A 15576-nucleotide genomic window follows, 5' to 3' on the forward strand; every position below is an offset into this window, starting at 1 on the left:
CAGCTGATACAAAAATTTGTGATTTTCTAAAATTGTTTTTAATATTTTGGTTTAGCCTTCTCCCTCCCCCCACCAGGCCCCTTTTTTCTATTGTGTCACTGATATGGGGATGGGGGAAATGGAGAGAACAAACCAAAGCTTTTTGCTGTTTTTGTTAAACAGAAAAAAAATAAACATTTTTTTGGGGGGAGGGAGGGTTCAGCCCACCCCCTACCACCCAAAAAAACTATTCAAAAATTGTCAGGGAAAATTGTCATGGTTCCTAACGTCAGAATTGAAACTACTCTTCTCTGAAAGGAGCCAAATAGGCTGGTGACATCTGAATGAGGATAGGCCCACTTAACTGGACATTGCTATTCTCTATGGGTTGTGCCCCTCTTCTAGGCCCCAATCCTGAAAATGCTTAAGCATGCACTTAACACCAAGCATGTGCATTATCCCACTGGGAGGAATGGGACGCGTGCTTGGGAGGATCTTCAGGATTGGGTCCTGGCCTTCTGCCGAGTTCTTTTTCACTCTGAAATTTAGGCAGACTGAAAGCCAGGGCAGACACAATGTATATGCTGCCTGCTCTGGATCAGCCACTTCTCACTAGGGGTGCCATTTCCTTCACCCATCATTATCATCCTCATCACCACCACCACGGCGTTACCCAGTTTTACCACTTTGCCCAGACTCTGAAGGCCGTTAATCTGCTCAAGGCTGCCCTGAGCTGTAGCTGGTCTGAGCATTAATAAATAAGCAGGCGTCAAGCAAGATAATCCCCCAGTACGCTGCCACCTATCCCACAAGGAAAAAAAAAAAAAGCAAAAACAAAACCCGTTTAGTTATATTGTAGAAAACTCTGAGGCTAGGGAGTGGGCTTGGTGAAAGACCATTTGTTCAAACGGGACTAGCAAATTTTAATAATCTCAAAAGAATGTTAAAATTTATTGGCTAAACTGTCTAGACCAGCTTGGAGTTGTAAAATATTCCATTCAGTTGAGAAAATGCACCTCAGAGCAACTACAGTCCTAAGCAGAAGAGCTTTCCACTGAATTGGGAGTACAAGAAAATACTTGTGTGTTTACAAGTGTTAACTTCAGTTTAGTCAATTTGTCATTTCCCTTAGCCTGTCTTTATTACCCTGTGCCTGTTCTCCTACATCAGCACATACCACTGAGGGACAGATGTTCAGAAGTTGCGCCTATGTACACCAGCTGAGAATCTGGCCACCAATTTATCAGCCTTTCCCCCTAAACAAGAACGTACTGGAGTTTGCAGGGGGGAAACGGCACTGCTAGAGCCTGATCCAAAGCCCACTGAAGTCAGTCAGCTTTGGGAGCAGCCTGCTAGACAATGTCTCTATTACCCTTTAGCCCTTTGCTGTTAACAAGCAGTTTTATCCTCATAAGATTCACCTAAATGAAAATCAGTAACAAGAACTGCTGCTGTGACTGGGGAAAAGAAAAGATTGATTTTAAAATTGGTTACAAACTTTCTATTTCCCTAAACCACACAGACTAGACTGAATGGACCTGATTCTGATCTCACATACCCCAGCATAAGTTGGGAGTAACTCCAATGAAATCCGTGGAGATACACCAGGGGAGAGGAAACCAAGATAAGGCTCAAAGTCTATTACTTTCAGAAACTCAATAATAGAGCTCAGGGAAGATAGGAATTTAGACCTCAATCCTGCAAAGGCTTATGCACATGCTTAACATTATACCTTGTGAGTAGTCTCCTTGACATTAATGGGACTATTCTTGGTGTGTAAAGTTAAGCATGTGCTTAGATCTTCACAGGATCAGGGCTCAAGACAACTGGGGCCCAATCCTACAGTTGCGACTAGGACAAAAACCACCAGTTGCAGCCAACAGGGGTTTTGAGAAAGACAAGACTGCAGGTTCAGGTCCAATGTGTGTAATGAGCTGGTTCTTCACTGCATGAATATAGACAGGAATAAGTCTCTGACATTTAAATACGTATAATCATAACAACTCATTAAGAAAAAAAATGTGCAGTATAAAGAATCTCACATTCACCATAAAAAATAAATGAATAAATAAATACATACATACCACCAACTAGCCATTATAGACGTAGCACAGTCTGAGAGCAGGAGAGAGGCTGGTTTCAGGAAAGGATAAACATCACTACAAGGGCCAATAGTGTAAAGAAAGTTAAGCAGTGTTGTATGTTGCTAGCAAAGTGCTCACATGATTCTTGACAAACTGATCCCTTGCTAGTACAGGATCAGACACTGATTGTTTATTGCAACTGGAGTGACCAGATGTCCTGATTTTATAGGAACAGTCCTGATATTTAGGGCTTTGTCTTATATAAAACTATTATTACCCTCCTCCCCCAATAGCCCCATCCTGATTTTTCACACTTTCTATCTGGTTATCCTAATTGCAATCAATCATCTAAAAATGTGGAAAAAGCAGCCTCTATTTTATTCACACACACACACACACAGTCTGAAAGCAAAGAACAGATGACAGAGAAAGATTAGAGGATTTAAGGATGAATAGAAAATAAGAGACAGGAAGATTTTAACAAGGAAGAGGTGAGTGCAAGAAAGCAAACAAAAGAGTCAGTCTAAAAACAAATTCCCAAGAGGAAAATACTGATTCCTACAACAAATATCTGACAACGCCAAATTTGTTTTGTTTACAGCTGTAAGTTTCTTGAGCAGAACTCTTAAAACTCTGCAGCATTTTAACATACAGAAATATTTGGAATAAATTATGAACCCCAGTACTAAGAAAGCTCATTTTCCTTGGTGGTGAAGTAAGGAGTTTGAGAAAAGTGTTTTGGTAAAATGCCCATGCATACTACAGGAGGAAAATATTCCTTGTCATTTTCTGGACATGGACCCTCTGACAGGTGGAGCTGCTTGAAAATTTCCCAACAGACATTTTTTTCCTGTCAGAAAATACCAATTTGTCAAAACTGAAATGTTCATTGGAACACATTATTGCAATGAAATTTCATTTTGAAAAAAATCAAAAAAATGAAGCGTTTCAATAATATTTTAACCTTATCAGAATGGAATGTTACAGTTTTTCATCTTTTGTTTCAAAAATGTTTATTTTTATATTATAATTTAAACACACACTAAATCTAATTTTAAAAATATTTAAAAAAACACAATCTAAAGGAAGTGTTTGGATTGACCCAAAATGAAGTTTTTTTCAGAAATTTCAGTTTGTGGGAAGATTTGAAATTTTGACTTTTCTTTCTACTTCTTAATGATGATGGTTTCCCCCAAAAATTTCAAAATTTCCCATGGAACAGAAATTGCACATTTCAACAAGCTCTGTTGACAGGGAAAAGAAGAAGGTGCACTAGGAGCCATAATCTGAAGCTTTTAAGTCCCAGTCTTACAAATTGTTATGCACAGACCTCATGAAGCCTCAAGAACTGGGATCTGTGTAGGAGAAGGATTTTATAATGTCCCATAAAAATTAATGTATGATTTGATTTCATCCTATCAGCCACCCTTTTTGAATAGCAGAAAGGAATGACAGACCAGAACAATCCTTATGACTGATTATGGTCACCTTTTTGTTTTAGGATAAGTTATAATATCTACTATGGTTTCCTATATGTATTACAAATTAGGCACTATATACATTTCTTTGTTTTAAGGTTTTAGTAAGTAAGAGACAGGATCTTGTATTGTATCTATATTAAGGAGCTTAGAGGAATGTTGAGGGCCTGGAGCCCCAATGTGAATTGTTTTAGTTATAAGATTTAGCAAGGCTTGATTTACAATGTATTCTGCTAAATATACAATACTACTGTCTGTATACCTTTGAAGGTTTCTGTAAGAGATTGTGTGAACGAGGAATGCATGAATCAGGAAAAGATAAGGTATGAAAGTCATCACAAATGTCCAGATGGTCAGGAAGAAGTGAGAAACTTGGAAAGACCAGAAGACAATCAGAAAACATCCATTGTATCCAATGCTAAATATGTTAGCAGCATTGACACCTCAGAGGTGAGGCAGGCACCCCCAAAGGCGAGACAACAAATAGGAAATAATGATGGGAAGCCCAACAAGAACCGTCAAATGATAACACCACTTAAGGATGACATTGCAAAATGCATGGACTCAAATGAGAATTTACAACTATAAAGCTGGGGTATTTTGCTATGGAACTCTGGGTTCAGTCCTGCAAAGCCTCGGAGCATCGGATCGCGACCAAGAGCCCAGCTCCACACTCGTGCTCAATCTAACTGGCCATTAGATTGACTCGATCCACAACAGACTGGTAACTATAAACATCACTGGCAGGACTCTGTGTGTGTGTGTGACTAAAAAGCATATGATAACTGTTGTATTTTCAATAAATGATGCATATTTGCCTTCCTCTATAAAGATCCCTTGTGTTTTGTATAAGCATAACATTTTTGGTGGAGAATGTGGGCAGGGTATATGCGCTGTAATTATGACAATACTGCTAAGTGATTGATCATTCAGGTGTGCACAGCCCCGGTCAGAGAGATACCGGGCAGTAAAAATATTGTATTCACTGTTGGTATTTTATGAATTGAGAATTGGTTATGATTAAAGGTATACACACCCTCGGTCATAGCAGGGCTGAAAGACAGGAGAGAGGTTTAGCATCCCTCTTTCCACCCCAGACTGCTGGGGGGAAATAATTGGAGGTGGTATACCCCCAATCGTAGAAGTGCCGGGCAATAGGGGGAGGATTAGAGACCTCGCTCTGACCCGTCTGTTGGGGAAAACTATAAAAACTATAGGTGCATTCAGGTTGGAAGCCCTGAGGGCATAATGGTAGGAGTAAGAAAAGCAGTAAGTGCAGGCATGAATCCCTGGGACAATATTTAAAATGGTGAACTTTGAGTTGATAAAGGTGTCATTTTGGAAGATAAACAAGTGATTTAAGGAAAGAGTGAAAAGTTAACTCTACAGAGGCTGGAGAGAATTAAGCAGTTAAACTTTGTGAAAATGTTAATAAGGACCATATTAAAGAGAGTTCTTGGTTTCATTGCAGCCAGCCATTCTTAAGGAAAATGGGCCCTTTTCCAAAGGAATGTCTGTAAATAATCCAGGTAAAGAGACTATCTGATTGAAATCATTTGACTATGGACAATTTAGTCAAATTTACTAAAAGAACATAAGGGGGTTCTATTGGAACTTAACTGCCCCAAATGTATAAAGGAAATGTAATCAACCCAAATGAATGAAGGGAATATAATCTATGTACAGCTATGTAAAAGCAGAGCAGTGTAAAAGGAATGTTAAGGAAAAGAAAAAAAGTGTATGTATCTGTCTGTCTGTGGAAATGTGAGGTCCTAAGAACCTAAACCAACATATCTGGTTTGTAAAACTCCTGTTTTGTAGGTTTAAGATAAATTGGTTTTATTTTGTTATGAATAATGCCACTAAAAATCCATTTGACTCGTTAATTCAAAGTTGCAAAACTGACAGACCTTTTTGCCAAACACACGTAAATCGGTGTTGGTTGGCTTTGGGATTTGGTATTTAACCCTTAAGGGGTAACTTGATTCTTTATTTAAAAACATTTTAAATTTTGTAAAGACCAAGTCATGGCTGCAGCAGGGCAGTCAAAATCAGAAGAATAGGAAGAGATTCTGGATTCTGTTTGTTTGTTTTGTAACAAAATAACAGATGAGAGCTGTAGTAAAAGAATTAAAAATTAAAAAAAGAAAAGAGTGCCTCTCTGAAGCAACAGCAGGGGTGAGGTGCACAAAACAAAAAGAAGCAATGTTAGAAACACTGAGCCTTGAGATGGCTCTGGGTAATAAGACTGTCACTTTGATAAGGGTACATGAAAACTCTGAGAACAAAAGAAACAGTTACACCTTATGTAAAAATTGATATGTATAGAAGTTAAACTATAGAAGGAAAGTGCATTTTCTCCAGGACATGTGCAGTGTATATTATAGAAGGGGTGAAAAATGCAAACAAAACATGATACTTAATTAAAATCCTATTAGGGCTCCAACGGAGACACAAAAGATTGTGTTTTCTTTTTCAGATCTCTCTGTGTTTTGCACAGGCGGCTCTAGGCATTTTGCCGCCCCAAGCATGGCAGGCTGCCTTCGGCGGCATGCCTGCAGAGGGTCCACTGAAGTTGCGGGACCAGCAGACCCTCCGCAGGCAAGCTGCTGAAGGCAGCCTGCCTGCTGCCCTCGCTGCAACCGGCAGAGCGCCCCCAGTGGCTTGCCACCCCAAGCACACGCTTGGTGTGCTGGTTCCTGGAGTAGCCCCTGGTGTTTTGGAAGCAAGGGTTAAAAGTAATCAAAACTCTGGTAAAAGTTAATTGTTTCCTGATGGCTTTGAATCCAAAAGCCAAGTCTGTGTTATTGCAAATTACCCAACTGATTGATGAAGGAAAGAACTGCCAGCACAAAGAAGCTACAGATAAAGGACATATCTGGTCAGCAAACAAATTGTCTAAATAAAAGGCATGGTATAACAAGATAAATTTAATGTTAATAAGTACCCCTGTAACAATGTATAGTGTGTATGATTTTTTCAAAAATCCTTTTTGGTAATGATGCTTCTCAGCTATTACCTGTAAATAAACTTAAAGCCTAACACAGCAAGAAAAACATTACAAACTTGGTCTGCTGTACAAGAAGGAAAACTGAGGTACACCACCTCATGGATTTAATGACTGAACAGTGAAATAATTTCCTCATAACCCTTAAAAGGTAGAAGCCATTAAAACCTGGCTTGCCTATAGAACAACAACAACAAAAAAAACACAGGAAAATATGGGCAAGGGTATTTGTAAAAATAATAAAATAATAAATAATAATAATAATAATATTTTAATAAATAATCAATGCCACCCCAAGAGGGGTAGAAAATTTTTATTTTTGTCCTTCAGAAAAAGCTAATACCACCTACAGGACAACCTAATACAGAAACAACTGAAAGTGAAAAAAAACATACTGGTATAGTTATGGAATGTATTGATATCCAGATACTTGCTTTGTCCACCTTGGAACACAAAATGTTTTGGGTAATATCAGGAAACACTAAGGTTTTAATACACTTGCTAAAACAAAGAAAAAGATCTTTGTTTGATATGTTTCTAGCATAGTAAGGCCAGACCTTTTAATTGGGAAAATTGTTGTTAAAAGTCTCACACCAACAGGCTCTGGAAGCAAAGATATGAAAAGTTAGCCCACTCCCCAGATTGCACATGAGATCCTTCTGGCTATCCCGGACCTCAAGCCAGAGGGCTGGGGAGGGAGGGAAGCTATTGGACACCAGAGGTTGTACCAAGTGGACTCCTCAAAAGTGGATGTGCTTATCCTAACCAGTTGCTCCAAAAGCCCCATAGTAAAGACATTTCACTAGGATCCTGTATGTGGGATGTATTGGACAATGAGACCAAAGTACTGTATAATGGACTATATGTGTATGTGTTAATTCTTGGGAAAAATTGTTTTGGAAGGATAAAAGTGTTAGCAACCCACCAGTAGACAAATGTAAATGTAATGTAAGTACTGTGTTTTACCAATAATCACATTTACTATTTGCCACAACCAAAAAAGTCTCAGCTTACTGTGAGCACTGATTTAGTTGAGTTCTCTCTCAATCTTCGCATTGAATGGCAGAAAGTTACCAATCATCTGTTAAAAGGTAAAAAGATAACATAGTTCCTAGAAAAAACAAAAATGCAATGTGGGAAACAGAACCATTATACATGCAAATGGAAACATGTTACGAATTGCCACTGCAGAAAGACATAACAGCTTACCATTGGTATAACATTTTCTGGATGATCTCCCACAACTACTGGCATACTAATGTTATACCCCCAATTGTTTTTGGTTTTACATTGTATGTGTTTAATTGGAATGTTTGAAATGTGTTGTTGGATAAAACAAAATGTAAGCAAAGCTAGAGCCACAGGCTCAAATCACTTCCCAGTATTTTCTATTATGCGGATTAATAAGAAGTGACACTGGCGATTAATAATCTTAGTGTCAAAAGGGGGATATGTAGGAGCAGGATTTTATAGTGTCCCATAAGAATTAATGTATTATTTGATTTCATCCTGTCAGCCACCCTTTTTGAATAGCAGAAAGGAATGACATACCAGAACAATCCTTATGGCTGATTATGGTCACCTTTTTGTTTTAGGATAAGTTAAAAAGCATATGCTAACTGTTGTATTTTCAATAAATGCTGCATATTTGCCTTCCTCTCTAAAGATCCCGTGCGCTTTGTATGAGCATAAAATCTGCATGCTCAGAGCAGGTACAGTTGCCCACCCTCCAGGATTGTCTTGGAGTCTCCAGGAATTAAAGACTATGTCATGTGATGAATCCTCCAGGAATACATGCAACCCTAAGAGCAAGAGTGGGCCTTACAGTGAAATTCAACTCAGCCACATGCACAGAATCAATACCTCATGGCATATAAGCTCCACAGTGGGGCTGTGGTATAGCAGTGGGATAAACTGTGTAATGGGGCTTCCATGCCCTGTGTGGGGATGAGGGAATCTACATACAGGCTCCACGGTTTATATACACTTTCAGTGGCACAAAACATCAGAAGGGTGCAAAGGGGTAGTGGCGGCTATTCCAACCTACAGAACTGGAATGGTGTCTGTGGAGAAGCTACACTACAATGTAATCCCAGACTGAAGTTAAATTCCACTTGCAAAATCCTGCTTAGTTTCACTCACAAAGCCTAATTACATGGGTTCCATTCAGAAAGGAGTGAATTTCATCTTGGTGTGGAAACAACATAATCATCGTACGCCAGCCCATCTCTTTGATGCAGCTTCCAAAGGCACAAACAACCTGAATCCAAGACACAGGAAATCACCTGCAGTTTGCAGTTAGACAGTTACCTCTTCTATCTCAATTCAGTCAGTTTCAAGTCTACTGTCTTCCCCCATCCCAGTATATTTAATTTCATATAAATGATCTGTCCCTTATTTGTAAGCCACACAAATATAAACTCTACTTCAATTTTAACACAATAAAGTTGCACAAGCCACATACTTCCATAATTTACTTCTAGGGGAATTCTGTGCCACTATGTGTGTGTGCAGAATTCATGTCCCCCACATATTTCTTTGCTTCTCTGCAGAAAAATGACTTTCTGATAGGGAAGCCGCAAGAGCAGTCATGCATCACTCCCTAACAGTGCAGGTACATCATTTCAGGCACCCAGAGCAGCCGGTGGAGAGGTAAATCACTGCAGGGCTGGGGACACCCCAGCCAGTGACTCCTACCCTGAGCCAGGATCAGCTGCTAGTCCCAGCTAGGCTGGAGGCAGAAGAGGACAGGACTTCCTTTTCCCCTGCAGGGAATGGCTGGGGCTGTGTCAGACCCACCTCCAGAATCCTCCCCCAGCTGCAGGAAGCTCAGCATCCTCCCCTGCTTCCTGTCCCCATCACTCCTCAGCTGTTGGGGGAGGGTCACTGTACAGGAGCTGTGCCCATCCACCCAACCCCCAGGCATCTGGACCTCCCTTACTTAGAAACCCCTGCCAAGACTCATTGGGTACATCCAGAACCCCGCTAGCCCTCCAAACCCAAACCCCACCCCACTGAACTTCAGTCCCTGCATCTGGAGCCCCCTGACTCCCTGCCTCCAGATCCCCACCCCTGCACCCCAGACCACTCCTCGCTGACCTCCCTGCACGCAAGCCCCACTTACCCCCACTTGGGTATAATGAACGTGGGAGTGGTTCTCTGAAGGAAAGAGGATCTAGGGCAATGGTCCCCAACTTTTTCTGGGTGGCGGGTGCTAGCAGTGATTTCTTCAAGAGGGAGAATGCCCTCACTGATCACTACAATTTTCTAAGTTCAATTTATTGCTTCCCAATTGCATTTACATACAGTACTGCGGGTCTTGATGAATGAAGGTGTATCTATTTGAACCAAGCACTATGGGCCAACACTGCTTGAGAGCAGGATGAAATCATACATATGACATATAATTGTCTGTTAAGAATGAGACTTACAGTGGGGAGGTTTTGGTAGCTTGTAATTTATATTCACAGACATCTAGGTAAACGCATGTGACATGCAGATCTGGTGGTAATGTGGCTTACTGTGAGAAAATCGCTGACATTCTGCTGGCACAAGGGATACAAAGTCTTAATAGGAGATTAAAGAACAAATGGGCATGTCCAATATTGCTATGTCTGAAGCACTTATACTGCAAATGCAGAAAATAAATGATTGTTCTGAATCCTAGACTGTTGTTGCTAACTATGGGCCAGATGGAAATCTGTTTCAGCATGAAAACTGACTATCCTATTGTAAGTAAGGCTCTCACTCTGACCCTATATGACTGGTGGCCATTTATACACAATAAGCAGTAGCACAGCAGAGGCTAGAATGAATGCCAGACTGTTGAATCAAGGAAACAGCTACATCTACCTTAAAATCTATGTCAATCACATATTAGATTTGGAATCCCCACCACTCTTCTATTTTTAACACACATTTCCCCTCACAATTTTCTTTGAAAGTTTAGGACAAAAATCCAGCATGATTTTTATTTCACTGTAATAATATGTAGGCAAATGACAGCTCTAACAACACATGTTCTGTATTTTGTTTTTCAAAGGAAGTAAATTAAGGTTAATGTTCCAAAAAGGTGTTTCCTTTAACAGACACTAAAATTAAAATTGCAGTGCATTAAACTCAGGAGCAAGTTGTGATGCAGCTTCCCGGAACTTCTTAAAATCTATAACATGTAAAATAATAAAATATTAAGCTCTATGTAGAATTTAAAATAAAACTAGTTCTTAGAGAGCCGAGCTCTTTAAGTAAGGTGACCAGATGTCCCGATTTTATAGGGACAGTCCTGATTTTTGGGTCTCTCTCTTATATAGGCTCCTATTACCCCCAACCTCTGTCCTGATTTTTCACATTTGCTGTCTGGTCACCCTGTCTTTAAGAGACAGTTAAAGAAGCAGCGTGGTCTAGTGCATAGAGTGCTAGACTGACTCAGGAAACCTGGGTTCTATTCCTGATTGGCACTGATCTGCTGCATCCCCTTGGGCAGGTCACTTTCTCTATGCTTATTTCCTCTCTCAGCCTCTTCTATTTTGACTACTTAGACTAAGCTCTTTGGGTCCAGGACTGTCTCTGACTATGCATTTGGTATGATGCTAGAACAATGGAACCCCAATTTCTAAATAATAAGTCCCAATCACTAGCTCCACAGTAGTGAAGAGCAGAGAGTCTACATAGTACCACATAAACTGGCTAGGTACTGGGACAACAATCAGCTTTAAATAGGTCAAGGATGGAACTGGGGTTCAATGCCTTTTAACTAAGGGTGGGTAGGGAAATCGTGCAAATGAGTTCCCCCTTCTAAGCAGCCATCTGCAGATCTTTGCTCCCCTCTCACTGTGGAGAAGGCCTGCAAAGAGGTTGCATTAATCCTGGGGGAATGCCTTCAGCAAGGGACAGAGGTGGACTTCACTGGAGTACCCGAAATGCATGCATTAATGCGTGAAGTTTTTTCTTAAAGTACCTTTGTGGGGTCAACCCCTCTGCTACATTCTTCGTGACTGCCCCTTTAAGTCTCCCAGAGACTCCCAGAGCTGACAATGTATGGCTGCACAGGCCAAGCCACAGTGGCACAGGTAGATACAGCACCCGTACCCAGCAGGAACTCCTTTGCACACATCACATTTGCTTGGGTTGTGAGCAGGACCTAGAATTTGGCTTATCATTTGCTCATGGTCTTCACCTTCTCTTGTCGTCACACACCCACACCCAGTGAAACTAATTACAAAACCTTCTCAGTAATTCTCCATGTCAGCTGTGGATTCTGCCCATAGCAATATCAATCTTATCTCTGTCCCCACTGCAGACTGCTAGCTACCACACGCTCCTTCTGCCTCACCATCTCTCAGTCACAGCTGCACTCACCGATAGGCCATATGCCACAGACAACTGGTCCCAGATCAACCCACCAAAATGCAACTTACTGTGTATGTCAGAATACACAATAAGGCTATGCCCATTGGGTGATATGGCCATAGGAACCAGAGGTCTATGGAGTCAGGCAGTGAAGGTTAGTTTCATGCTATTTCCACCCTAGCCAGAACCAGGAATTGCTCAAAATCTCACCCCAAAAAAAGCCAGTTTCTGCAAGATTTCCAGCCCAACTTCTAGACTAAGTACCTGAACTTATTCTATGCATGGTCTTCCCATCAAGTTACTGGGAATTCTGAGTAATTCTGGTTTGGGTAAAAATCTCAGCTAAGTTTTTTGCAAGCAAACCTCCAACCCTTTTCAGGTTCTCTCATCATCACAGTAGTTAACTAATTGACTGAGGCCATTTCCTCTCCCCCAATGCATGCACATCTAACTCTGTCATCACTAACATCTGATGGCAACACTCTGCCTGGCTCCTGTGCAGGTGCACTCCAGAAGAGGAAGGTGACAGGGAGAAGAAAACCAAACAAAATACTCATCTGAAGCTCTGATGGCCACCACACAGGGCCCAGCTAATGCAGCAGGCAGTACTCTACAGCATCAAGGTGACTAGACAGCAAGTGTGAAAAATCGGGACGGGGGTGGGAGGTAATAGGCACCTATAGAAGGAAATTCCCAAATATCAGGACTGTCCTTATAAAATAGGGACATCTAGTCACCCTACTTCCACTGTTCCTCTCTGTATGTAGAGAGGTATTATATACCTATAAGCTAATTAGTGTTGCCAACTCTCCTTATTTCACCATGAGTCTCATTTAAAGCTTCAGCTCCTGGAGACAAATGATTATGTGAGAATCTCAGGGCTTGTCTACACAGGGGCATCCAGAAAAGTTAACCCAAATTAACTAAAGATGTGACTATGAAGTGGATTAAAGCTTACTAAATCCCCGAGTGAATGATGTTATCCCACATGCTCAGAGTCTAATTTATCACCACATTTGGTGTTAGGAAGGTCAGATTGGCAGAGACTGCAGGGTTTTTCACCTTCCTCTGCAGTGTGGAGCATGGGTCATTTGCTGGTTTGAACTAGAGTAAATGGTGGATTCTCTGTAACTGGAAGTCTTGAAATCATGATTTGAGGACTTCAGTAACTCAGCCAGAGGTTATGGGTCTGTTACAGAAGTGGGTGGGTGAGGTTCTGTGGCCTGTGATGTGCAGGAGGTCAGACCAGATGATCATGCTGGTCCCTTCTGGCCTTAAAGTCTATGAGTCTAACACAGACCATGGTGTAATGCAATGTCATTTTTTAATTTCTCCTTTATGCCCCAGAGTAAATGCTGTCAACTGAAAGTGATTCTATGAGTCATTCAGGTCTCCTTCCTGTCTCCCATTACAAAGGGACTTTTCTGCCTCCAGCACTGCGAGCAATGACACTACACTCACTTCACCCTCCCGCTATGTAAAGAAGCAATTAAAAATGGATAATGTTCAAACTGTAGGTTTGCTGCTCTGTAGGATTTCAACCTTGGCGTTATTTCTTGAACATGGCTCAAAAATAATTACGAGGAGAAACTGCGCTCCCTTTGCTACACACCCCATTTGGTCAGACTGTGCATAGAGCAGAGCCTAGTGGAGAGGGTGTCAGAAAGATGACACAGGTTTGTCACATTGAGGATCTGGGGGACTGGTGCCGGGGTTTTTTTTGTTTGTTTTTAAAAGACACAGACATCATTTCACTACATGTTGGGTTCCTATTGGTTAGAACAGAAGCCTGGGTCCTCTTCTCAGCTTTCTGTGCCTGTTACTATCTGAAGATGAGCAAGTTACTTTGTGCCTCTGTTTGTCCATCTGTAAAATGGAGCCAGTACTATTTCCTATTTCGGAAGGTTATTGTGAAAAGTTCCTTGAGATCCTCAGATGGAAGAGACTCTAAGGACACAATTTTCAAAAGTGCTCAACACACCCAATCTAGGCCAGATTTTCAAGAGAGCTCAGCTCCTATGTAGGCCTCAAAATAAGTGGTCAGATTGTAAAAATAAACTCATCATGTTAGGAGTTGCGCTCTTTTGAGAATTTGATCCTTTTGGGGGAGGGAGAGACCTAAACAGGAGCTGAGCATTTTGAAAAATATGGCTCCAGTTCTTGGTACTGAACACATCAAAATCTGGCCCAAAGCGCTATTTCCAACAGCTATTATTTTGGATGTACTTTTCTCTGGAGATTTCAAAAAAAAAAAAAAAAAAAAAAAAAAAAAGTAGGGTTAAGTTTTTCAATGGCAATTATAAATTAAAATGGATAAAAGCTGCACCTGAAACAAAGAAGATCTTATACTGATATGTGTTCAAAAGAAAACCAACTCCTAGGTGAGTTTTGTGGGTGGGAGCTGTTAATTTCTAAATAACAAACAAAAGCCCTTAAGAAAAAAATCAGGATTAGTGAAATGATGCAAGGTTTACATATGAAAACTCAAACTGAAAAACATTTAACTTTGTGAGAACTAGCCTGATGTAATAACCATGGAGTTATAAAAGTACTAAAATGTCAATACCACATTGCAAACCTTAAATAAATCAGCTATTGATTTTAAAACAAAATTCTGTCTGGATGAAGTGGACAAGAAAATTACTGCAAGTAAGGATCATCTATCTTTATTGCACAAACACTTTGTTTTGTAAGATGGGAAAATACCCTATTCATATCATGAAAGAAAGTTAACGATCTAGAAAATAGGTTGAGGCACTGCAGTCTGAGAACCAGAGCCCTATGGAGTAGGAAGGGAAAGCGGTTTCATAGCCAAGACTCACCTTTACTGTGCCAATAAGCAGTCACAGTTCAGGAACTGTTCCACTTCAGCACCTAATCAGAAGCAGCGCATCAGCCTTCACACCCTGAATTAAATCAACCTACGCTATTTTACCTTGCGGTCTGTTCTGATCAAGTGGAAAAGTTGTTCCAGTTAGAAATCCTGATTTGTTAGAAGGTACAGGACCAGCATCCATGCTCCTCATTCCTGTTGAAAAGGGACAGTTCCTATTCTTCAGCAAAGTATTCACCATTTTCCACTCTAGCCTTCTCAAAGCTTCTTCTGTCTAGGCCAGCCTATTTCAATGGAGTTAAAATGTGAGGGGTAGATTGTCCCCTGCATTGCAGTTGCTTTGTACCATGATGCTGGAGCAAAACAGTCCTAAAGACTTAACGGCCAGCTATGGGAGAAACAAACCAGCACAGGATGGTCCTCCAGCAGCAAAGCACATACAGGCCATGATCAACCCTCCTCCCAGCTGCTGGCCTTGGCAGGCAAAGCCAGGGGACAAAGGACACAGCCGGTCTTCCCTGTGCCTCAGAGTACCCTGATACATGGTCAGGAATTTTTTTTGACTAAAATGGGGTGGGATTTTTTGCTGTTTTGTTGAAGCCAAAAGTGTTAGCAAAACAGGGCTGACCTCACCAAATCTCCCAATTCAAGACATTTTCAATACAAGTTTAGGTTTTTCTAGTCAAAATGACTGTTTCATAATGTTAGTGATTTTAGACTAAAAAAGGTTAAAAGGAGGGGAAGAAAAAGAGTCTAAAGCAAAACAAAATGTTCTGATCCACCCAAACCAGGATTTTTTCCCCCCATTTTTTAATCCTAATTTGGGACAAGAAAATTAGTCAAATG

General features: G+C 40.8%; 1 protein-coding gene across 11 annotated transcripts in view; it reads right to left on the bottom strand.

Moving 5' to 3' along the window:
* Positions 1 to 15576, bottom strand: part of CHST11 (carbohydrate sulfotransferase 11) — a 290174-nt gene that overhangs the window by 211272 nt on the left and 63326 nt on the right. For 3 of the 11 annotated variants that reach the window (XM_044987540.1, XM_044987562.1, XM_044987567.1), the window contains one exon: positions 14833 to 14925. The exons of the other annotated variants lie outside the window; for them this stretch is intronic. In XM_044987540.1, the coding sequence (XP_044843475.1) occupies positions 14833 to 14925 (93 nt within the window). The remainder of the gene's footprint in view (positions 1 to 14832; positions 14926 to 15576) is intronic. 11 annotated transcript variants of the gene reach the window in all.

The sequence above is a fragment of the Mauremys mutica genome, chromosome 1, assembly GCF_020497125.1.
Source record: "Mauremys mutica isolate MM-2020 ecotype Southern chromosome 1, ASM2049712v1, whole genome shotgun sequence".
Taxonomy (NCBI): domain Eukaryota; kingdom Metazoa; phylum Chordata; order Testudines; family Geoemydidae; genus Mauremys; species Mauremys mutica.